Source organism: Atractosteus spatula, chromosome 17, assembly GCF_055471065.1.
Source record: "Atractosteus spatula isolate fAtrSpa1 chromosome 17, fAtrSpa1.hap1, whole genome shotgun sequence".
In the NCBI taxonomy this organism is placed as follows: domain Eukaryota; kingdom Metazoa; phylum Chordata; class Actinopteri; order Semionotiformes; family Lepisosteidae; genus Atractosteus; species Atractosteus spatula.
Window position 1 is genome coordinate 13,600,060 of NC_142722.1, and position 26,456 is coordinate 13,626,515.

Sequence of the window (26,456 nt, forward strand, 5' to 3'; positions counted from 1 at the left end):
AACCATATGTAGTCACACTCCAGGAACTGGGAAATGACCGGGGGAGATTCATCTTCCAGACGCCGCGGTCTGAATCATCAGACGGCACCTGTGGAATTGGAATGAGGTGCCACTATCCTTAGGGATTCCCCACCCCCCACTGCTCTATCCCTGAGGTACTGGGTCTTTCCAGAGTGTCAGGCTATGCTGAGAAGCCAAGCCGCTATGTCTGTATGCTTGTTGATGAGCTGCTGGTGCTCACACGATGGCCGTGATGGGAATTCTCCTCCCTCTGCCACACTGCTCTCACGGGACGATGCCATGGGCTTTGTGAGAAAGTCTCTTGTCCAAATAAATCAAGAAGCTCACACGCAACCACAGGTCACATGGGAAGCCATCGGCACAATTACTTCAGACCTCTATATGAAGCCTGCAGAAGTGCACAGAGCTGCCCATGAGATGAAAGGTTGTTAGATGAGCTAGGATCAGCTTCCTTCCTCTAAATTTAGTCTAAAACAACAGTTTAACATTTCTCTAGCTGCAAAAAAGTACATTGAAATCACACTGATTATTTGGTCGACAAAATAATATTTGCAAAGAGTGATTTGCACTTCTCAATATTTATATATCCCAGTATTACTCTTACACAACTGCATGGGTGTATTTTACAGTGTAAGTTAACTGTTTATATAACCAATAACTATAGCCATTTGACAGACATAGATAAAATATATCAATATATGGGTCTCAAAAAATGTGCTATTCAGAAAAACACGAAAGCATTAATTTTCTGACAGTTAATTTAAAGTATACATCAAATATTTAATTTATACCAGTATTCCCCATGCTGAAAATTATGTTTTTTCCCTCATAATTCAGCAATTTATTACATTTGGTAAAATGCCATAAATTGCATACATATGGCATTTGGTAAAAAGACTCACAAAATCTCCAAAAATATGGCCCTCCTAATGCCATTCTAATCCTGATCCCATTCTTGTACATACAGTATTATCTTAAACCCTTTACACTATCATATACAAATTGACCTTCATTATTAGTAGATGTTCAGGGTTTTTTACTAGAAAGCAGAACTGGCTACAGTAAATTTAAATGAAAGCCATGTGATTAAAAAGTACACACCTAAAACAAGGAGCCCTGTTCATGTGTCACATAAATCAATAGTAGAATCAATAAAATACTGCTAGCTAAACAAATACTGGTAAGATGGTGGGCAGAGGGGGAAGAATTGAACAACACTGCCTTGAGCCAGTTGAGTTCCTTAAAATTTTAGTTTATAAACTTTGGGCTAACAGAGCGTGTTTGTCCTCCAGCTCTGCCTCTGTTTAACTTTCTACAGCCTTACAGCACCTGGGGACTGAAATTAAATGCAGAGGTTTGCCTACCTAATCCTTCTCCAAATACTGAAGTATTATTGCAAAGTGCAGGGCACTGCAGATGCTGTATAAACAGCCAGGGGAGCCGTCTGCATCAGGGATCTGTCTGGGGAGACCCAGCTTGATTAAACCTAGGGGTGAAAGGTTCGACACTGTTCTCAGAGAAAACGAATTATTCTCAGTGAGAGACTATTCCTTATTGATGAGTCTCATACATCGATCAATCTTATTTTCCTGGGGCTGTCGATAGAGGGATTTGAGCAAGTCAAGGAGGCGGAAAAGACGCAGGATTGAGTTGTCACAGTTGCAACATCAAGGCAGGATTAATCTGTTCTCCACACTCATCACAGACATCACAGACATAGAAGACATTTCATTCAGGGCACATGGGATGAACTGTTAGACCAGGGGAGTCTCTTGGCAACAGACTTGGACCCCAAAGGACAGAGCCTCCATAACCATGTTTTCTGATATATTCTCAAACAGACGTCAATATATTTACCCCAACTAACAAGACAAGGCCTAAGCGTAAAAGACCTATTTATTTTTTGCTACTTTCTTCTTATACTAGCGTCAATCTGTTTTGATGAGTTTCTCAGGAAAAAAAAACAAATACTGGCTCATGTACATTTAGATTTGTTCTAGAAAAAAGCAAAAAACACAAGACTTTCTTAACTCTTTCTTTAACCTACGTTAGACTAGGAGATGTCACTGTGTGCAGAAACACACAGTGACATCATAAACTTCCTCATACACATGATACCCACACCATGATTTTCAGAGGCCTTGTTCTACAACAGAGGCATACATGTCCACCATTTCACTTAATCCATCTACCAACAAGAAAATGATTAAAGCATTTTAGAGAGCAGACAGCAGGGCAACAAGCAATAAACTAACATACACCGTCCTTAGGTACTTGTTTTTAAAACCTTGGCTTAAAGATAAGAGAAGAACTCAGTGGTTTTGCCAATGCAATTTATGACAAGGACTTCACTCTCACAAATTCTCTTATCACTTCCTAGATCTTTACCAGAACAGGGGTGAAGCTACAGAAAGATCCGAGTTGTAAAAAATCGTACAATGCATTTCCCAAATGTCTCCTGTATGAGCCTATCAGTCCAGGTTTCTGTGTCAACTATAACACCAGATAATTGAATTGAATCTAATTCTAAGCTCTTCATCACTTTATATAAAGTAAAACTGACCAAGACATTAACCTGCAAATATAATGATTTCTGTGCACTGTATGTATAATTTAACATAAATGTTCTTGTGTTTACCTGTACAGGTGAGGTTGTATGGTGTGAGGAGAACTGAATGGTGCCAGGCAGGTTAGGGAAACACTCATTTAAGTCAGAATTGAATTATAAATGCACAGTATTTGCAATGCACACCTGTGCCCCTTCAAGGACACAGGTCTCTATTGGTCCTATGATGTGGGAATGCTCAGGCATGTCTGTGTGTCGTGGGATGGGACTCCTCACCAACAGAAGTGGCCGTCTAGAAGGACTGTGGCTATGAAGGTGCAGGCCAGACGTTAATGTCCCATGCATGTACGTTTCTGGGGACAGTGGGTACTTTCCTTTCTTCATGTCAAACATATGGAGATTTCCACAGGGCCAGGGAAGAGGCTGGAGAGCTGCTACAGTACAGCAAGGATGATATCCAAGCGATACAACCCCCACACCCCAGTACAATATCATGAGTTATAATAATTCTTACACTCGAACCACTTGAATTGCTCTACAGGTAATGGGGGCACGCTTCCACCATCATCAATGTGCAGCCCCACCTGGATGTTGCGATGGCAGCCATAGTGCGCCAGTACACTCACCAGCTATCAGTGGGGAGGAGAACATAGTGATGAAGCCAGTTCAGAGATGGGGATTATTAGGAGGCCATGAGTGGTAAAGGCCAGGGGGCAATCTGGCCAAAACACTGGGGCTAAAAGCCCTACTCTTCTCGAGAAATGCCCTGGGATTTTTAAGGACCACAGACAGTCAGGACCTCGGTTTTATGTCTTATCTGAAGGACGGCTCCTTTTCCAGAACAGTTTGCCCAGGGCCCGTCTGTGACTCGGAAGGGAAATGCCCGTCACCTGCTAGGGTATGACTGATGAAAGGGAGAGGGCAAGAAAAGGGGGGGGTGGGGGGTGATATGACATCGCTTCTCAGTGATGCTGATTCCACGGGAAGTGGTCAGAGTCTCTGCTGGTTTTGGGGGGGGGGGGGGGTCCGGGGACTCACCGACTTGGAGGACTCCAGGGACCCGGAGGACAGGGTGTCCCTGCTGCCTCGGCTCTTGGAGCTCAGGTGAGGGGAGGAGGAGGGCGAGTCGTCAATGTAGGGCATCATGTCGTGGTGCCGCCGCTGCTCCTCCGCCCGGTCCGCATCATAGCCGTAGGTGGGCGGCGTCCCGCTGAAGGAGGCATCTGCAAGAGGGGAGGGGTCAGCTGGGGTCAAAGGTGAAAGTTCAACATCCCCTATCAACCACTGTAATCTCCATTCCTCTCTATCTGGGCCATTGTTATTATTGACCAGGAAGACGTGATCTGAAAAGAACTAAAAGAAAATTAGCCCCATTTTATTCATTCCTCATTTCTCATTTTTAGAACTTCTAATAGATTTAATTGAAGATTTTATCCAGTAGTTTATTAAAAAAAAAACACATTTACTCATATGAGGAAAAGCCATCTAATTGAGATTGCAAATCAGTTCTACACTTTGGGGCTATTCCTGCTTTAGAGCAGAATACTAATCTTTTAAATTTTTGTTAGAACGTTATCATTTTGTCAGCATATACCATCAGAAACTGGTTAAAATGGAAAGATATTTTCCCCTCTACATTGTCTAAGTTGTAGAAGCAATATTATCTTACTTGGCTTCATAATTTCATCAAACTAATCTCTGTGATGGAGAAATGTTTCAAAAAATGAATCAATGTTCTACTATTAAAGTCCTTTTTTTAATTTCCTACTTAGAGGGAAGTCGGCACCAGCAAATTCTGATTAGAACACAATACCACAGTGCTCTACCGTTTATTAATATGACAGCACCACTCATTCAGGGAATAAAAACCTCAGTGTTTTATTATTTTTCAATTTCAGATAGGGCGACTGTCTAATTTAAAACAATTTTCTCCTTGAGGTTTTTATTTCATGAGCCTTCGTATTTTAAAAACCTCCACAAAAATTACAGGAGATAAATTTGCTAATCATCAATTGCATTTCTTTCTTCAACACCATAGATACTGCCCTCATTAAAAATTGGTAGTCCACTTGTAATTACTGGCACTTAAGAAAAGGGTTTGAATATAGCTGCTGTCAAAGAAATTATGAATTCAATTAAGCAACCCACACATCACTAATCTAGGAGTCTTTAAATGATCTTACTAAAAATGTCATGGATTAAGAAAGGCTACAGTTTTGAAAGGAAATTCATTAGCTGTTACTTTGGGGAGGCCTTTAAGTCTGACAAAAGAGAAGAGAAAGTGTCCTATTTAGAAGTTTAGGATTTGGGCAGACATTTTTTCTGGCTGTTTCTCAACATCCTTTTTTTAAGGTTCCTGAACAATGAATCTTTGGCTTGTGAAAGCACCTGACCAGAGTTTCAACAAAATCAATGTCTTTACTCTCAGACCCAAACTGGCAGGCAAGGTATTAATTTAAACGAGAAAACGGCCTCTTCTCTCACTCTTGCAAACCCACGTTGTGACATTTCCAAAACATCTGACAACGACTGCTAAGAGCAAAGGCCCAGCAATGAAGACACAGATGCACAGGCCCAAAATTAAGCTTCTTTGCAGAGCCAGTAGATGCTTTTATAATCCGCTCTTGGCATCCATTTCCCTAAAATACTTCATTTTCAAATTGAACATGAGAGCTTATAATCAGAGGACTAAGCACTAGTAGAGCACCTTCGAATTTCATTAAACCTTTTACTAAGAGCTTTTAAAAATTACCTGCCCTTGTGAACTGGTGTACCCAACATGACTCTTTTATTCAGAAATCGCTCTCTCTCATCATTTCATAAAGATGTGCACAGACATAGCAAACCAGATTTACTGCCTATCTGTCAGTGTTAAACAGGTGAATTGTTGAAAGATTCTTGGCACCTCTGAGATTGAGGAATGTCTGTGTAAATACTGAGGCACTCGTACCCAAAGAAAATAAAAAACACCCATATTTTCTTGTGAATTTTTCTTCTTCTTTATTTGAATGGTTTCTTGGTATTTTCAGGCTTTCAAGGAACAAAATTTTTTCCTCAAAATGCAGAAAACATCACAAATACACAGTTGTTCTTGGTCACAGCAGGCTTTCTGCTGCCAACATAATCTTTTGCGACTCACAAAAATAAATTATCAAGCTACTGTATTCAAATCCCACACGACCTTCACTGCCAAACCCTAGTGTACCATTCTGCCTGTGGGATACCGAAACGCTGGCTCCGATCCACACACACAAGCTAAAATAATCTCAGTCACAGCTTTCTTTGGCTCAGAAAACAGAATCTCCTTCTAAATGCATCAGGAACACAGAAAGCAGCGATCCATTTATGATTTTCTCATTAAGAAAAGGACAGGCATGTTTGGAAAGAAACTTGCCTCCTGACATTAAAACATCAGTTTCGGTGAAGAGTTTTCTTCGTACACGACAAAGCCCTTGAAGTCACTCACTGGAAAATAACCAAAGTCTGTTTGTACGGTGGTTTTGTTAGTTTGATTTAAGAACTACTAAAACTGGAAAATTGTACAAATTCTCATTGAGTTTTTACTTGCGTTTGAGGCCCCTGCTCTAAATGGAAGATTATCAGATATAAATGTGTTACAAATATAAATAACATCACGTACAGTATATGGGCTGCATTGTGTCAGCTTCTTTATAACCAACTGATCATTCGAGGGACTTTTACTGTAGCTCCAGTCCCTTGTTGCCATACACAGCCCTGGTTGTTATTGAACTAGGTGATACATACTGTACAGTACATCTAACTACTGCTAACTAAACCCTAGTTAAAAGCCATGAAAAGCATACAAAACACATTTTATATCCTTCAATGGATAGCAATCCAGACTTTAAATCAAAAAGCCTTTTGGGAACTGGAAAAGACGACCATGCACCTAGACCGTGGGAGTCCAACTCAAAGGAAAGAATCAGTTTCTATGTCCATTCCATGCAGACCAGTAAGGTGTGGTATGTTGGCCTGCTGAAAGCAGCTTAACGGGCGCTCACAGGAAACGGGGGTCTTCACCCAGATTTCCCCCTGAGAGTTGGGGGGGTGGGATTGACCAGCAAAGATCTAGAATCGGTTTAGGCCACAAAAAATAATTTGATTGATCTGTGAGCAATTGGGTTTCCTCTTTATCCCAATCAGCTCCAGCTCAGCATAGTCTGTGGAAGAGTCTGTTCGCACCGGCATTACAGGGCTGGTCATTACACTCAGCTGCTGTGAAAACTGACCTCTTAAAATTACCCCCCACATCCCAGTTTGAAATGAGGATTCATGCACTGATGAGCGTGGACAAACTGACACAGTGAAGAGGATGCTATTTGCCACTACAGTAAACTTGAGGGGGTAGTCACTTCAACCTATCCCAGCATGCCACGAGAGCAGAGTTACATGGCAACTGGGCTCAGACCAGAGCACAAGCCAAGTGTTGGCAGCTCTCACAGAAACAGCAGGAGAAACAATTACCCAGAGTTTGTCCAGATAGTTTTACTGCAATAATAAATTATAGCAATAAATGTGACAGTTCTGAAATGTGTCACACTGGGGCGAATTTAATAAATCCTCAGCTCTTCATAATTATCTCTACAGCTTCTACAGCAGTCTCTGCATGGCTTTACAGACAGACTGTTAAAGCTCAGTCCCTCCCAGTTACAGGCAAGGCTTTGGAAGGCTTTACTTTTAAAATTCCATTAATAAATAACTGGGCTGCATGGTGGTGCAGTTGTTAGCGGTGCTGCCTTGTAGCACTGGGACCCTGGGGTTAATTCCTGGCCTGGAACGCTTTCTGAGTGGGATTTGTATTTTCTCCCTGTGTTCACATGGGTTTCCTCCTGGTGCTCTGCTTTCCTCGTACAGTCTAAAGACATACTTGGAGGTTAATTGGTTTCTGGGAAAACCGGCCCTGGTGTGAGTGTCTGTACCTGTCCTGTGATGGACTGGCGTCGTGTCCAGGGTGTACCCTGGCTTGCGCCCGTTGCTTGCGGGGATAGACTCCAGCTCCCCCGAGGAAGGCACCATACAGTATGATTTTTTTCTGAACACAGATAAAGACGGATACCCTCACTTGAGCGGTACCTGTAGATCGATAATATAATCAAATAAACAAACCAATTAGATGAGCCGAACAGCCTCGTCTTGTTTGCAACCCCGTCAGCCAAAGAGTTATGGCAGAACATGCAGACTGCGTTCACCGATGGCTTCAGGCGCTGTTGCTGGGGTAGGGGGTTTCTCAGAAGGAGTGTCTTCTGTGGCAAGGAGCCAAGGAAGCCAAGGAGCGCTGAGGTGGGGACATTGACTATTCAGGGCAGTAATGATACTGGACATCTAGGGCTTCAACACACGGGAGACACTAATCCAGATCTAAGGTGTGAGATTGCATAAAAGCAACATAGTTGTCTTTGCTAATGCAGCCTGGACATAATAAGAAGTAAAGCTTTATTTTGCTAGTCAGGGCTTCATTTCAAGACTGAAGTGCCACCTTTTAAAAAAAAAACAAATGCACTAGTTGTAGCAGTTGATTTGAGGCCAGCTACATCATTACTGAGAACAGTCAGTGCCCTTTCAGTCCTTCACTGCAACTCATTTGTATGATTTCCTAAACCACATGGGCCTTTAGCCATGCAGAGTGCTGCAGCCCCTTTGCCTAGTTTAACAAGGTAGCCATGAATCACACATAAACCACAAAGGAAGAGAATCCTGACTCTCTAATCTCCCAGCCTAGCACAGTTTAGAAAAGAAGATCCAACTCTAAATTGGGCTTGAGTGGGAGTTAGCAACATCTGGGAACATCTGTAAGGCATTCCTCCCTTGATGTTCCAGCAGGATTCCAACAGCAATGGACTCCCCTCTGACTAGAGTGCATGACACTGCTGTCTTGTCATCGAGCAGGAGCCTCAAAGATAACATACTCTTAACAATCACAGCAGTTAAATAAGCCAAGGAATTAAGCACAAAAGTCATCACAAGTGTGGCCAGACATCCGAATGCCTATAAAACAAAGTTGCCACAGCTGTACAAAAGTTCTGTTATGACCCAGTTACAAAAATATGTTAAAATGGTCTAATTAGACATTTTGCAGAATTTCCAAATTTAATATTTTAATTTACCTTTACACCAAGAAACTTCCTTTCTCTCTGGACATCACTTAACATATGGTGATGTCTTAATTTGACACTTAAGGTACAGCTCATACAGAATTCAGAGAGGTACACTGTATAATTTGCATCTTTTTAAATCACAGATTTTTTCTCAGATCTATTAGCAGCTAAATACTTGAATTTCCCCATCTCTGTTTACTGTGGCTATCAATAGAGGTCACTGAGCTTTACAGAATGAGGATGTGCAGAGTTCTTGAGACATCCCAGACAACACTCACTTGGCACAGGGACAAAAATGGAAATGACTCAAAACTAAGAAGCACATTTCAAAATGATTTCATTTCAAGGAATCTGTTTGTTCACAATGAATCCCACAAGAAAAACGCTTTGATATCAAATACTTCTATAACATGTAAGCTATAAAAACAAAGAACTAGCTGCAGACAGCTATCTGGCAGAAACAAAAACTTTATATGACATCTTTTCATTTTCAGAAAGACTAATAAAAGAATATTAAATGACAAGACACTTCAATGAGATTTATACGTATTACTTATGTATTGTAAGTAATACTTATATGTATTCTACTTATGTAGAAATTATCTAACTGAATCAGTAATGATAGCTGTTGAGAATATACAGTGCTGAAGTTAATTCAGTACTGATGGAGATGTATACAGTAGCTGTTCTTTAGTTGTACATACAATGATGAAAATGATAGTGCAACTGTGTCCAAGCTATAATTCAGTAAAGACAGTAGTACAGTATATAATGTTCTTGAGTACAGCTATAAATCACTAAATAGAATAGTATAAGTAAAGTCTATAGAGCTGTTGTAACAATCTTTAGTGATACCTATTATTTGGATGTATAATAATTTGTTTGTTAAACTGCAGTAGTGTTCTGAGAGACATAAAGGCTCTCATTTCCATTTGTTGTTCACCAATTTATTATGACGTTTCTTAAACTAGTTATTGAAGTTAATTAAACTTCAATACATTTACAAACCTTCATTTACTTTGATGCTGTGTTGTCATTCAGAGCGAGGTACAACAGAGCACCTTCCTGGAGCTCTTTCAAATCAAGACTCAAAACCTTTTGCTTTAGAAGGGCTTTAATTTAACTGGTTCTGCGTCTGCCCCTTTCCTTTCCTGTATTCCTTACTGTAATTGTGCAATCCTCCTCTCTCCTTCATTGTGTATTTTTTTCTGTAAAACACTTTGAGAAGCCGCCTTTTAAGGCATCATATAAAATACAGTTGACTATTTTTTGTTATTATCATTACATATCCTACACTGCCTGTTTGATGCTGAAACAGTGATATGTGGTCTATTTGTTTCCCCAAGATTAGCCTACTGTAATGCCGTGGAAATCTTCTAATCTACAGTACAAACAATAGGCTTTAGTGCGCATGTCCAGAATTCTGTTGTTTACGTGCTAATTAAAAGTACTCTTGATAAGCCCATAACTCCAGTCCTCGGTGAACTGCACTGGCGCCCAGTAAAATTTAATGTGAACTTTATGCTCATATACATAAGGGTCAAGCTCCAGATGTGCACAAGAATTCATTACATGAGTCTAGTCCAGCTCTTAATCCCAGAACTGCAGACTCAGGTCTTCCTACAGTGCAGAAGACCAGGCTCCACACGGTGGGGAACAGCCTCTCATGTGAAGCGCCAGAACTGTGGTGGTCACTGCCCAAATCCATCAGAGACTCCGCTGGCATTTCAACACTCACTTACAGACCCATCTTCTCACCAAAGCCTTTAATGCATAATTGACTGTTTTTTCTTGGTTTCAGTAGGTCACTTTGCTATGCTTTCCTTTTTACTTCCGTTCCATGTATTACATCTTCTTTTTCACAGTGCTTTTGAATTTCTTGAAAGTGCTCATTAATAATATGATAGTATTATTATTACATCAATTATTATCCATAAATTAAGTCAAAATGACTCACCAGGCTGTGCAGAGCTATAGTACTTCCCTAAATTATCCAAACCACTGTGACTATTAAGTGTTCCATGCTGAAATAATGACAGGAAAACCATTATTTCCTCCCCAACCCAATAGTTACTTTAACCGATAAATAACAATTATTAAAGGCTACTGAAATGTAATTGCAGTAATAACTAAATTGCAGGCTGTCACTGTGTGGCTGTCTTAATGCGGCAACTTCAATGAGACAGACAGAGATATTTGTTGGCAGACTGGTGAACACCACCATTCTCCATTACAAAAAAAGACTCCCACTTGTTCCCCTAAATTTCCTTTTTTGCTGATGTGGATTTAGTACAACACCATAGCCTCAATCACTGCTTGGAATGCACTGTGGCACCTTCTGAGGTAAAGGTTAGACTCAAGAGCAGGTACTTTGGTGCTCACAGTGATCGACCTTTCCAAATAAATCAGATGTAAAATCAAACAACTGCAGCTCCTCTCTGTTTATCCAAATGAGGCAGAATAAGGTAAGGACAATAATAAAGTGAAAAGGACTCGGACAAAAATCAAATAATAAAATGTAAATGAGTATTTAGCAGAGAGATGAACTCTGCTGAAATGATTTTCCTGTTAAACCTGGAGAAATGTAAAAAAACTGTCAAAGGAATGATAATGGGAGGTTTTCCTTTTCTTTTGTACCATCTGAAAAGCAGGGGAAGAGGACAAATAGGAAATCTCGCAAACCCATTTTCATCTTTCTGTTTTTTTTTTCTGGGAGGTGGGTTTTCAGATGTGAATTTAATATAAAGGAGGGCGATTGCAAGGTCTGAAGGAGAGAGATAAATTCGACACACATTCCCTCTTCAGCAGCTCTTTCTTTCACCAAATCTCTCTCACGGCAGTGTAAAAAGACTGGCTTGTCCCCAGAGACGCTTCTCTTCTACAGAAGCCTGGGTGGCTTAGAACCCTTTCCCCACTACCACCATGATAAAGAAGTCACCCCTTTCACTGTGCCTCCTGACCATGACCATAAGTATCTCATTTGGAAGCAATTTAGTTTACAAAAGAACAGATATGAAACTGAAGAAAGCAGTAATTGGCCTATTGGACAACAAAAAATACCATACAGCTGATCTAGGCAGAAAACATTAAGATGCTCAGGATGAATCCCATAATTTGCAAACAATAACATGAAAGTGCTTCTCTAAAAAAAGAAAAAAGATTGCTAACAGCACGTAATTCAATTTTGATGCTTACTACTATATGAGGGTTAAAACTTAAATACCACTGAAGAAGTACACTGCCTCTGGCAGAATTCCATCTACTGCTTTTAACTTTTCTTCAAATCGTCTTCAGAACGACATCAGCCTGGTCAATAATTTCCAGTGAGAGCTTTTCATTTACACAAGCAGAATGCAATAAAGCTCAAAGGAAATTCCTGTCCTAGATCTTACGGCTTCGTATATTTAAAATACGAGCACCTATTTTACACATGAGGTGTATGTGAGTGGAGTGTATGGAAACTATTGGCCTATACAGGGATCGAACCCGTAACCTTGGCGTTGTTAGCACCACGCTCTGAACAGATGAGCTATCCAGCAGTTGTACATCAATGTACAGTTTTAACTAGCATGGCTCCTGGATAAAATTAAAACCCTATGGAGTCATCTCACCAGATTTTCTAAAGCTACAGTATGATCACCAATACTACATACAGTAACATTATCCTTTAAATGTGAACAGGCAGTGCCTTTACAGCAAACGGATCGAAACATTTGAATTGGATTGAAATGTCAAATTCAAATTTTAAAAACATATTACATATTACAAACAATAAAAATTGTACAAAAAAGCTGTAGAGTAATTTATGATTCAAGGAAAGAGAAAAGAACAATGCAAGCTACAACACTTGCAAATTCCTTCCATGATTTTCAATTTTATCTTTATGACTAATATTTATTCACCTCAAATATCAAAATACCTTGATTATACAGTGGATCACAAAATCAGACTACTACACTTATTTCAGGAGAAAAATATTTTCTGTGTTAAGTGTTTCCTTGAATATATAGCACTGTGCTATAATCTGCTTCCAGTTATAGGTCGTTATAGACTGCTCCAAAAGCAGTAATGCAGACCTGCTACAGTTGGTTTTCTCTGTGAAGAAATGCAAGGAATAAGGACTGATCTGTGATAGCTTAACAGAGATTGTTGTTTGCACATCTTAAAGACATGTTTGGTCAATTGCCCTCAAATAATTTCTTAATGGGATGTTTTTTATGGTTCTATGTTACAGCTGGCAAAATGCTAATATTCCGGATGTGCCTCAAACCCAGCCACTGGCTTTCTTCCCTCAAGGAAAAAGAGGTTGTGAACTGTTCACAAGCAGTATGTTAAAATGATCTGATTCCCTGCAGTTCCGCCTCTATGGGCTCACAACCACATCAAGAGAGTCTCTACCTGCAACACAGGCTGGACTCAGAAATCCAGAGAGCACTGTTTCATAGGCTAGGAGCTGGCCAGCGCTCAATTTTTCCATATATTCTAAGCTTTACTGGGCTTATACAGGGCTTTTTGCAGGGAACTTACTTAGTAAACTACTGTACAGCCGATTCATAAATTAGAAAGACGTACAGTAAGGAGAAACATAAGTTGCAGATACAGGTCTGAAAAAACAAAAAAGCAGTAATAACACACTGTTTGTTCTTCAGAAATACTAATTAGATTAAGAGAGAAATCCATTTACCAACCATGGGTTATTCTAAAAATACATTAAACATTTCTGCAGCTCATTAACTTGATGTACAGTATGTCATAAAAGATATTATGTCATTATGATATTATAAGTCACTAAAGATTTCCAACACAAAAAGGTAACCTACCAGCAGCTTAAGTGCTTTATTGTGAAAGTGTTTGAAATAATAATAAAGATAAAACAAATAAAGAAATTAAACAAGACGTAGACAGCAAAAGCCTTTGAAATATGATCCAGGAAAGCCTGATTGATGCTGTCTGTGTCAGACAAAACACGGGAAAATAATCAATCTTCTTTCTCTTCCTCTTTGTGTCCCAAACACTATTCAGATCTTTCAAAAGAGACAATAGATGTGCACTCACCCCAAATAATGTTCACAAGATAAAGGGGCCTTAGGGGAAATTCAAATGTGCTCCTGAACCTGACCAAGATTGCTTTAAAGCTTTAAATCAAGAACACACAACTTAGTCTCAGACACCTCTGATTTATCTGGAGTGCTGCTGTAATAACGAGCCTTTGTGTCTGAGCAAAGCACACAGTTTAATTCAGCAGTGTTCTGCAGGAGTGGATTTTCATCTTCACAGCTTTTTTGACAGTGGCCTCTGACTCCTTCAGCTGCTAGGAAAAACCACCTTAAATTCAGTGTGCTTCTTCCAGTGTTTGGTATGTTTGCTGCACAAAGGAGCAGGATGTTTTCCTAATTGTGAATATCTCATCAAACAGCAGATAACTGTTGCTCCCATTGTGCGTGCCTATGTAAGGGTTCTGATCCCACTAACACCTCTTCCAGCAGCAACCTGAGCTTTCCCAGGAGTTTCACACCCAGGTACTGACCAGGCTCACACCTGCTGAGCTTCAGTGGGCTGCTAGTTATGAGATGCAGGATGATATAATGATTCATAAAGAATAATTACAAAGAAAGGGGTTGAACCCAATTTTACATGACACAAAGTGACACAGGCTCTAACCCTTGGAACAATCCACACCTTTCAATCGGCACTAAAGCTGCGTCACTTAAATGCCAATACACTTCAAGACAATGACCAATGATCACAAACTGACGAGCAAGAGCAGCCAGACAGGTGCGTCTGCTGGAGCAATCCTGGGGAAGGGACCCTGGGGGAAAGTGTGGACCTGTGTGGTATCAGTGGTTTGTGCTTTTTCTCAAAACCAATTTTCAGAGGATGCTTTTCCATTTTACCCTAACAGCTCATATCCGTGCACCTCAAACACCCAGATACCTTGATTATACGGTAGATCACAAAACTAAGACTGCTACACTTACTTCCTGAACATGAACAATCTTAATCCTTTGGGCCATGCGCAAGTGATCTAGAACAGGAGAACACTGAACACATTAATTCAAGATTCAGTCACAGAGAAGAAAAATGTTATCCTCTGGACCCAACAATCAGTAGCTTCTGTTTTCCGTTCACACTCTGAAGAGTGAGCACTTGTTGTCGTACGATTTGCAAGATGGAATCCCCGATCTGAGCCCCTGGCTTGATGCACCTGTGATGAAGGAGCTTGGAGAAGTATGGACGTCTGCAGTATCGGAGATCTGTACTTATTCCGAAACCGTAATTTTTGAGGACTGACAACCGAAGGAACATTTTTTCCCGAAACTCCGGCATCACTGCGGGACTTTTTTTTAAAAGGAGATGACCGCTTGCCGTTTCCTCGTATGCACCACTGTCAGGGCGCTGCAATCAGGGCCATAAATCTGGGCAGTGGTATCCGCAGCAACAGAGAGAGGAAGAGCCATCCAGGCTGCGGCCTGCACGATTATTTGTACTTTACACGCCTCCGAATGTGGCAAGGGAAGATAAGGAAAGATTTTTTTATTATTCTTTTTAATAGATCGCACTTATCAGATTGTGCTTTTCTTTTCAATTTGCAGACACGCAAATCACAGTTGGCCTATCTGATGCGGCCTGCTCTCCCATCTCTTCCTTCGCCAAATTGAATTATTTTAACAATTTTCTTTCAGGCAAGGACAAGGCCGCTGCCTCTGTGTCCTACAGATGGATTAACAGCTGTAATGGGAAAAAAAACAAACATTTTCAAGCCTAGTTTCTCCCCCAGGGATCTACAGTATGTTGCTAGGTACTTCCTCATCCCACAACCAACTTCAAATCATCCCACTTTCAAAGGGCAGAGTAGAAATCTTGGCACAATAAGATGTTCAAGCCTCTTTGGCAGAGCGCATGGCTTTTCGACTGCGTCTACTCAGGGCCCCTACAGGTACCCCACTGTAGTGTTTTTTGCGTTTGAGAGTGAAATTACATTTGAAAGAAATAATACAAGCTGGCCCAGGTGAGCTGTTACATTCCTTTGTCTTCCTGTGATTTTGCTCAACCTGGGGGAGCTAAAGGCCGACGACTGGGCCCGCGGTAAACGTCACGGCGCCCCTCCTCTTAAGAGGTTTCAGCGCAGTGCAAATCAGCAGAAAAAAGTAGCTTCTTCTAGGCTAAATAACAATAAAAGCAAGTTCAAGGCTGTTCTGATAAAAACAAATCCTAAAAGGAATTCCGTAAGGGGGCAAGATGAAGAGCTGCAGGTTCTGAAAGGGAAACTGAAGAGGCCGATCTGGAGTTTGGCAGGTAATGCAGTCGGAACAGCAGAGTGGCTGAAGCCTGAACAAACAGAGAAGGCCTTGGGATACAACCGTACTGTTTACACTGCAGGAAGAGGCTATTACCGGCCTGGTCAGGCGAAAGAAGAAGGAAAATATCATCTGTGAAAGCACTAGCTGGAACACGCAGCAACACTGAGCTGGAAAAGTAGCTCCAATCCAAAGCTACTAAAGTCTACTAAAAAATGGCAACAACATTAATGGATTTGTTCCATTTGAATAATGATATTTATTTGATTCTGTACAGGCATCAAAGCTGTTGTAGTAATTTAAGTAAAGTCACGTCCAAGTATCATCTGTGTATTCTGCAACGATAATATTTATAAAGCCATATGATTTTATCAGGAAGAGTGAAACCCTGAATTCATTTATACTTCATTTCATTTTAGTAAATCTAAGATCATTTCGTTCCTGTCACAAAAGATAATATTCCAAGACTAATTTAAAGTCCTCCAGTACACAATAACACGGAGACACTACCCCCTGCATAATCAGGATCATCTAGAGATTCATCTAGAGTTCATCTGGAGATTCACAGGGGTTTTAAGCCAGTGGATGAAGACAGTACTTCACCATGAGCGGGAACGGCAAAGAAAAGGAGAGGGAAATGCACGACTTGTAATGTCAACGGCTGCCACCCATCCATTTTCAAACCACCTCTGTCAATTCAGCATCGCAGAGGAGCTGGAGCCTATCCTGGCAAGCAATAGGGTGCACCCTGCACAGGCCGCTAGTCCACCGCAGGGCAGACACACAGACACAGCCGCACTCACACCAAGGGCCACTCTTTCCAGGAGCCCGATAACTCTACCGGCATGTCTTTGGACTGTGGGAGGAAACAGGAGCACCCGCGGGAAACCCACGGAAACGCGGGAAGAACATACAAACTCCACGCAGACAGCGCCCCGGCCAGGCACTGACCCCGGGGCCCCAGCGCTTGCCAGGAGGCAAATCCTTTCACAGATATTCGTTTTCCACCAGACGGAAACAGCCCTGCTCTGCCGCAGCCAGTGATGGCGATTTGCAAGAGACACCCAGGCCGTTCAGAAGCAGCGCTGGACGGGCTCCACGAGCTGCTGACAATCCAGCCTGTGTGCCTGGATAATGTGAGGCCCTCGCCTGCACTCAATTACAGCACAATAACAGCTCTTACAGGAGCACAGCTGGCTTCAAAGGGCCAGACCGTCCTTTCCCTAACCCTCCTAGGCAACTAGGATGTCAAGATGAAGGACTCAGACTGCTTAGTCAGCAATTCCGTTACCACAAGAAACAGATTTTATATCTCTTTAACAGAACCATCTGGGCCCCTATAAATAAACATGCCTGTCTGCCTCTGAAACCTACATCCATGGAAAAACCTGGCCTCCCATCCTTCAGTTTCCTCCTCTTTCTGCTAGCAACCGTAGGGAGAAAAAAAAAGATATCAGAAATTTTGTGAATTCTTGCACAATTCACAAAGCCACAGAACATCAAATCAAGCCTGCAAGCATCTTTGGTTGAGTACTTCCAACAAACTGTTATATTTCTCATAACCGTGGGATATTTCTACACCCCCCAAAACCTGCTGCTTTATGCCTGCAAGTCCTTGTGATGGAAAGGGCAAGCAATGTTCGGGACACATGAGCCGATTTCTTAAATAACAGCCCCATCCCCCAGATTATGATAAAACGCTTCATTAAACGATAAACAAGAATTTGTGCCTGCACCACTGTCGGTGGTGATATATTAAAGTAACAAGAACAAGCACGATGTGATGTATGCATTGAAATAAATGCGCCCCCACGCACACAAAATCGTCAAAACAAGGATAAGATTAGTACATGTAGCATGCGAGTAGTTCCACTTCGTGGTTTATTCAGATACTTACAAGGGCAATCTAAATGCAAAACTGTACCAGCTAATATATAACCATAAATGAATTTATGAAGTGCAAAACCCAAACTCAAATGAAATAAATTTACATGAAGGCAGAGTAAATAGCTCTTACAAACCCCGCTGCGCTCTGCAAACATATCAGGCGACTGTATCTGGGAGTGCTAACTGATAAGGATAAACTGTGCAGTAGCATATTTTATCAGGATTACAGTCACTCGTTCATTTATTTATCCAGCAGGTTCACCGCGGCGCCCACACGCCTCAAAGTTAGGTCTGCCCACAATTCTCACGGCTGCGTGCACAATGACAGCCGAAATGGCCTTCTTTTTGCATTTCACGGGTTAATAAAAGGGAGAAAAGCCTACTCTTGTCTCAAAAACCAACTGCAAAAAATAAAAAGGGAATCAAAAAACTATGGTGCATCCCCTGCAACAGGGAACCCTGACTCAGGTCAATTGAGATGGACTCTTGAAAGAGGTTTGATTACCAGGACACTCACTGCTGCCCATCCAGCACACTGATGATGTTGCTGCCTGCAGTTAAGACTGATGAAAGTAATGATAGAAGTATGTGCGAACCAAAAATAGGAAAAAGTGTACTTGTAAACTCCAGTGAGCTTGTTAAGGAATAGAAATAAGCATAAAACCTACAAAGCTGGAGCTGTGGAAAAAGGTTTTGTAGCTTCTGAAAAACCATGACCAATTCCATTTCTTTGGTTCGGTTTGACATTCGAGTTGCAATGAATATCAGAAAAGGTTAGGCTGACACCTTGGAGCACGACAGTCCATTCACTCTGGTGCGGTCGTGGGTGAACAATACATGTACTTACTTCACATCAGAAAGAGAAGGCAAGCACTGTGGGATCTCTGTCCCAGCCCAGGCCAGCGAGCACCCTATGACTGCTGTTGAAATCTTCCCAGAAATGATCGCAGCACATTTCTTACAAATTATTTCCTGAAAGTACTTAAACAAAGCTTTCCTTTCAACCCGGGCAGAGTTCAAAAGGCCACAGAGAATACTACTGAAGGAACAGCTGAAGCTGTTGAGCCATATGACTGTGGAACTTTTCCACACATTACCACTGCCAAGCAAGCTGTCCCTGTCATGTTCAAAAGCAGCATCCAGTCAGCAGAGAAAATTCAGCAAAAACAGAAAGTGAAAAATTCCAGACTCTAGACAAGGAACATACCATATCAAGTACATTAAGTAATCCCAGTACGCAATATTAACATTTGGCCATCAGCCCAATATTTTTTTAAGAATGCATGAAATTAGCTCATAAAAATACAGTATTGGTATAATATACTAGTCCCCATTTTGGAACTGAAAAAGGTGTTCTGATAAACAACACTAATCAACCTGACTTTTTTGTGCACTATTAGCTTCCAGTGTTGCCCTTCAAATTCCTCTTCTGCAAGCCCAGTGCAATAAGTCGTAGCTTTTATCACAGTGTGCACATCCAATGGCAGGAGATATCCACAGAATTTCTGCTAGATGGATTTCCGTCTGGTTAGCCTGGGTTTCAGAGATGAAAGTCACAAAAAAAAAAAACAGAACTACCTCTGTCCAAACAATTTCCAAAAGGCTCTATAGGGACCTGAGGAGCCATATTCCCCCCTTGAACAGTGTAGGAGATTGATCGGATTTCATAGGGCAGAATGCTACATGGAAATTTCATCTTATCCACAATACCACTCTCGTTGTAGTCCATAGCTCCATGTGTCCTCAAGGTATAATTTTCCTTCAAACATAAAATGAAGCTATCAAAACAAAAAAACTGCTGGCATCTTATACTAGATCCATCTGTGCATTTTCTAAACTGTTTTAAACAGTACAGGTCAAGGGGGAGCCGGAACCTAACTCAGCAGGCAACAGGCACCAGGCAGGATACACCCTGGATGGGACGCCAGTCCATTGCAGGACACACACAGACACAGACACAAACCCACACAGTCACGCCACAGCCAAATTTCCCAGAAGCCAATTAACCTACCAGTATGTCTTTGGACTGTGGGAGAAAATTGAAGCACATAGAGGAAACCCACACAAACATGAGAAGAACACACAACCTCCACACAGACAGCACCCCAGTTCCAGCACTGAACCCAGAGCACCGGTGCTGTGAGGCACCAATGCTGTGCCACCCCCTCAAACAAAGTAAGGGTATATCTGAATAAATACAGACTCGCACTCTGAAATATTAAATTGCACAACACCGTGGATTGGACACTGATTAGTTGCATCTGTTGAATAAACATCGACCTCTTTAATTAACTGTTCCAAGGCAACATGATTACATTGATTTTAATACCTTTGAGTAAAATATGAAACCAGCAATTCGCACTGTTTATATAAGGGATCTGAGGCAAACATAATTTTCCATTTTCAGCTTTCACTTTTTTAAAGTGATGCATGGTTCGCCACACAATGAAAGCCCTTTCTGATGGGAATAAACAAATGCAGCAACTGTACTGACAAGGAGGATATAGTATTTATACAAATGCTACACTAAAATGTATATTAGTTCACATCCTGAATTAAGCAAAACCATCTACTTGAAGCTCTTGGATTAAGACAGTGGGACTGGATTTTGACAAGTGGTTGCTTGTCAAAAACTGCGTATTTCACTCTTTTACAGGATAAAAAGTTTTGACTTTGGTCAACCAAGGTACTGGAGTAAAGGGACAGAGCAAAAGGAATGAAGTAACAAAGACTTATTTAAGCATGTATGACAACAAAAACAGTCTGAAATGCTTATCATGAATGAACAGAAGACTTTGACAATGCTGAAAATCTTTTAATCTGCCTGAATGTTACTGGGTCAGCATCTTTTTGTCTTCCTTTCTTTATCTCTTCATTTTGCATCTTTACCAAAGGCGCTTAAGATTCTTTAAGCTAGTTACTGTGGTTACCCAGAACAAAAAGGAAGCCGGTGGGTTATCTGTTCTAGTTTCATACACGGCTGTTCAAGGCAAGGCTACCACTCTGAAGTGGAAGAGTAACAGCCCACAGACCATCTTTTAACTACTTTCTCCTTTCATCGATCCGTCCGCTGTTAATACAATGAGCATTACCATCTGCCAGAGGTAAAGCTGTTTCAACATTTCACGTTGGATTGTAGCAATCAGAAAACTCAGATTTAAATGGGAGGAGGCTAATGTTGCTGTGCTCAGCAGTTGTATTAAAACACTCCAGGGTCAGATATATTTGCAGCTCTAATTTAACACTGAAGCTAGTGACACATTACTTTGACTGTACATTGCGTCCTTCGTTCAGAAAGACAGAGAAAGGACTGATGTTTTGGCTGGCTTCACTTTCTCCTACTCCTAATACCCTGGCTTTTACAGAGCCTTGAAGCTAGGAAGCCTCCATCATCAATTTTCAAAAATCATTTCATGATGTGGATATATTTCTATGAATACTGTCAACCCACAACCAGTCACCAACAGAAGCACTCACCCCACTTAGCTCAAGATATTGTCTCTTCATTAAAAACACTAAAAACAAATCTCGTTATTACTTCTGCTCTTCATTTTCAAGATTGGATCTGAAAGTTCAATTTCCTAGTAGCTTGTGAAAACCCACATTTATTTAGAACGGAAATGTACCAAAATTCTAAAACTGTACATGACTGTGACCTGATGTTTTGTGAAAAGTTTTAGTGCAGTTCTGTAAATTTGAGAAACGTTGAGCTAAGGAAGATTTCATAAACTTTTAATCACATATCTTATTTTTTAAAATGAAACTGAAGTATTCAGGCATTAGAGAGTAGCCCTCCCACAAATACTGCTACCACATATGAAAATGCTCAGCTTTCATAAGCACAGTTTGAGTTACGTTGTCAATGGTCAAGATGAAATCTACAGTAGGTAAAATGAAACCGCTCCTAATTAGTGAGGATTCTCCTGAAGGCTGATCTCCTTGACAACGGGGCCTAGGTTCAGGAAGAGCACAACCAGACCTGCCCAGGAGACTACTGTTTAATCAGTTTCCTACACCGGAAAAACTAGGAGAGCATCCCCCGCCCCACCACTAGCACGCTTTCAAACAAGACCACTGCTCATACACAAATATTCATGAAAGTCATAAAACAGCCACACACGTCGAAGCAGTTGTACAATTCCAGTTCAGAAAGGCTTAATTGCCTTAGCTGTCAATCGCATTGAAATAAGGTTTTTGACACTGCAGGCTTTCTTTGACTAAAATGTAAAAAACCTACCAAATATTTATCGGCTGAATGTGCTCAGCATAAAGACGTAGATGGACCGTTTCCCTTTCTAGTTTTGGTAATTGGAGCAGAACTGGTAAGAGGCAGTACAAGGCAAAATGTTTATTTAGAGAAATATATATATATAATAATTTCATATATAGAAATTACATTGGAACAATCTGCAGTGCGGTGCAGTTTTGTGTATTTTATCTGAAAAAATGCTTTGTGCAAAAAAGCAGGCAAAACTCTATTTTTAAAGAACTGGTTTAAAAAAAGAAAAACAAGGAGAATAAAAGACTCTTATTATAAGTGGTTTTGGAATGTTTTACTTGTCCTTTAACCCAGCAAGCTAATACATTCACATGGTAGAGTCGCGTAATTAAATAAAAATCCCTGAACTACTTGTCCTGACTCTGGTTAGACTGGACTGAAATCTTTTGTTTTGAAAATTGCTCTTGTTGTAACTCAGCTTTTTTAAACCTACACTGTTGACTCTCAACATCTTTTCCTTTTTCCAAAAAAGCTTATCGCTAAGTGATTTTGTCAAAATAAAATGCAATTAAATTAAACCAAATGAGTCATGCTTTGGAAAAAACATTACTAAGAAAGGGAACACAGCTACTGCAAGAGACAAAGCAGAAGGAGCGAAATAAACTTGTTATTGTACGTCTGAAGATTTCCTTACTCCATTGTGGTTTGAATCCCGATATATAATAAGAAATGAAACTAAAATAAAACTAACCAGAACATAAAACCATTTCAGAATTATCAAGACTGCACACTTTCCTGCTTCAAAACTTTTCAAGTTACATTTTTCAATTAAATTCTTGGAGGGGAAAAAGCCCAAAACTGTTTAAAAAAAGGAGGCCACAAAGAAAAAGCTGTGAAATAAAAATTTCCATTAAAAAACCTCTATAAAGGTACACAACTGTGCAACCTCCCAAATATCTCAACTAAACTCTGTTTGTAAATGCGTGTCTGGAAATCATTTTTAAGTTTTCTCATTTGAGGAATGAATTCTATTAGGGGGTGAAATCATGGAGTAAACCTCAAGAACCTACAGGACTTAACAGCTGTACTACAGCTCCCTTAATCAAACCAAAATCAATCTTCAGATTCAGCCAGGAGCTGCCACAAAGAAAACTCAAGCCTTTACAAAATCTGGGCTTCTTCCAATACAACAAAACATGACAGTGTTGTGTTACGAGATCAAAAATTAACTTAAGGGGTTTGCCTTAAGTATAAGGTATAAGGTACAGTTCAGAGTGTTCTTCCCCTGCATATCCTATCACCTCTAGAATTAAACGTTACATCAAGTGTTATCTTGGCTGTGCTGCTCCAAATACTTGATCAAATAACTTATATCCTTACACTTTTGCACCAGACATATAGCCCACTATAATTTTTTTCCCTCTCTTTTCTCCTTGTGAGCTGATAAACTTAATTTAGGTTAAAAGACCCAACTCTCCAATGGCTTCCAAGACGGATTTAAGCGTTAATGCAATTTCTCAGTCCTCTCTCCCCCACCACTCGCCTTAACTGAGCAATTGAGGATAATAGCTTTTATTGAAAAGCTGCACGGCTGAAGACAACAGAATAAACCTCGCTCTCTAATGAGCTTGTTCAGACCTGGCTCGTGCTCTTCGCCGAGGCTAAGCTGATAACTGCCTGAGTGGTTCATAAGAGTCTGAAATTATCTGAGGCACTGCAAAGGTCAGAAGAATAAAAGGCTGCTCTAATGCCTGTAAGATGCAGTTTTGCATTCCCTTTCCTTCAGTGACTGATAATGCCACACAACTATAGCAGAAGTTGAATAATTCCGATTGGTTTATCCACAGTGCCTGTCAGCTTTATTGCTAGCATGGTATCAAAGCATGTCTCAGTTTCTAAAATCCATAACTTGTGAAAACCCAAATCTGCTAAATATAACCATCTTACAGCTGGGATTGGCATTGTGTCTTGAAAAAGCATGGAAACAAAACACCCGACCTGCACAATTCACATACTACATTTCTAATATTAAATTAGAAGCAACACAAGTCAAGTACAAAAGATATCTAGTATAGTGTACTTCTACAAGCGTACAGTGCTGTAAAACCTGAAATGGAGCAAACATAGCAGAGAAAGTCTATCTGTCATCTGTGATCTTTGAGATGTTTAAGATTTCCCTCAGCAATATCACAGTTCTTCAAAAAGATGCATCTTTTTCTCAGCTAATTAGATAGATAAGGGTTTACAGTATCCAACGTTAAAACCTTATGTGTAATCTAGGATTCTGAATTGTCATTCTTTTCATGAACTTCATTAATTTCTGCCTGGGGGATTTCAGTGATCTCAGGCCTATGTTAACTTATACTTTAATTCGCTTTGACATTTGTTCGGTCTCTTATTAGATATTACAATGTCTGCTCATGGGGTATGAACTAATATTTGAGCCACATCCAACTGCCTGCGAATTGCTTGTAACTTATAAGATACCTCACAAGCAGGGTGTTCAGTAAAACAGAAGAAAGGTTTTCCATCACGTGATCCACAAAGACATTGCCTCTTTGTAATGGTGCAGTTGCCAAACTGCCCCTCTCTACCCCGGAAATACAAACTGTCCTGGAATCACTTTCTTCTCAGGCTCGTCTCTCTGTCCTCCTGGTAGCAGTGGTACACAATGTGCTGGCATCATCACATACTGTAGATGTACCACACTCATAACTCAACACAACTCAATGGCTTTGCACAGGCGTCCTAGCTGGTAAGGAGAACTGCCTTCAGATCTCCTCACCTGTGCTGACAAACTACCTGCTGTAAGGGATCTGGCCAAATTGAAGCATCAGGGGTCATACGATGCACACAGTACAGTCCCTTGTCCATGGAGAGACTTACGCAGCTAGTTCAACAATCTTCATTGTATTTGCTTTTTTAAGAACAATTTTACAACAGTTCAGGAGATTCTTGTGGTTAATGAGTTAGACTTTACAGCTGTTGAACCGTGGCTAATTAGGGCCAATCTGTTTCTCACTACTACCCTTAATGTAATTTTATTTACACTCCTTACACCTACATTCTTTGGCAAGAATCCTGAGGGCTGCTAGACTATGATGAGATTAAACACTGCAGCTCACATAATGTTGAGAATACTGCTTCTCAGTATCCTAACTGCTTTTCTTTTCATTAAAGAGCAGAGTTGATAGCAGAGTTATAGAGGGATACGTTTAGAAGGTCTATGATGTTCTAAAAGCAGCTGTATTTCTTTAGAAAGCTGAAACCATTCCTCCAGTTAGTTTTTCAATATTCAAAAACACATGACAGAGATTAGCCTGAATAATTCTTTCCTCGGGGGCACTACTATTTAGCCTATATTAATAATTGTCCTCGATTCCTGCTGGCACAGAGAGAATTTCAGCTACCAAGGCCTGGGTATATGCCAGTGACACAGTACACTGCTAGACTCCTTACATACCCATTCCAATGTCTAAAAATGCACAGCATCTATATATTCAACTTCCTGAACTTATCACACGACTGCACATTTATGTGGCAGAAACAAACACTTGAAAAGAAAAGCTAAAAACTTAGGAACTAAAAGAAATTCCACCTGGCGTTCAAACTGTCTGCAGTGCGGTTACATTTAAAAACCTTTCTCGTCCTGCACAATTCTCTTACCAGTGTAACATGCCTCTGGTCACAGATGTATACAGCTGTTAATCATTAAAAACGAAATGGCTTCCCTATGTAAAACATCAAAATATTAATAGCTACATGCCAGTATCCAGGCGTTTGACTTCCCCAGTTGTTACAGGGGTGGATCAGTGGTGCAGTGGTAAGCGTTGCTATCTCGCAGTGCTGGGGCCTTGGTTTCAATTCCTGGGGTGCTATTTGTGTGGAGTTTGTGCTCTCTTCCCATGTTCACATGGGTTTCCTCTGGGTGCTCCAGTTTCCAGAGGTCCAGAGACCAAAAACATACTGGTAGGTAATTGGCCTCTGGGAAAACTGGCCCTGGCGTGACTCTGTTTGTACCTCTCTGCCCTGTAATGGGGTGCTGTCCCATATGTAGCCTTCTGCCCACCGCTTGCCAGGATAGACTCTGGCTGCCCTGCGACCCTGTATTGGACAGTGCAGTTAGAAAATGGACAGTATTAAAGATCTAGATCAGATTTTTTAATATTGTAACACAGCGGGGTTCTTGTGGGCGCCGTTGCCGCATTAGGTCGGCCCGCACCGTCGGGGGCTCGAACCCGGGACTCCCGCCTCACTCAACAGGGACCCAGCCCGGTGAGCTAAAGAGAGATCTCTCCACAGCCCAGTAGCTGTAGTCCTGCTATCACAGGGAAGGGCGGTGACGTCAC

General features: G+C 40.9%; 1 protein-coding gene across 4 annotated transcripts in view; it reads right to left on the bottom strand.

Annotated features, from left to right (window-relative positions):
• The window catches only part of LOC148819176 (breakpoint cluster region protein-like), a 117,397-nt gene that overhangs the window by 54,981 nt on the left and 35,960 nt on the right, over nucleotides 1-26,456 (bottom strand). For all 4 annotated transcript variants that reach the window (XM_088935928.1, XM_088935926.1, XM_088935927.1 and 1 more), the window contains exon 2: nucleotides 3,626-3,810. In XM_088935928.1, coding sequence (XP_088792054.1) covers nucleotides 3,626-3,810 — 185 coding nt within the window. The remainder of the gene's footprint in view (nucleotides 1-3,625; nucleotides 3,811-26,456) is intronic.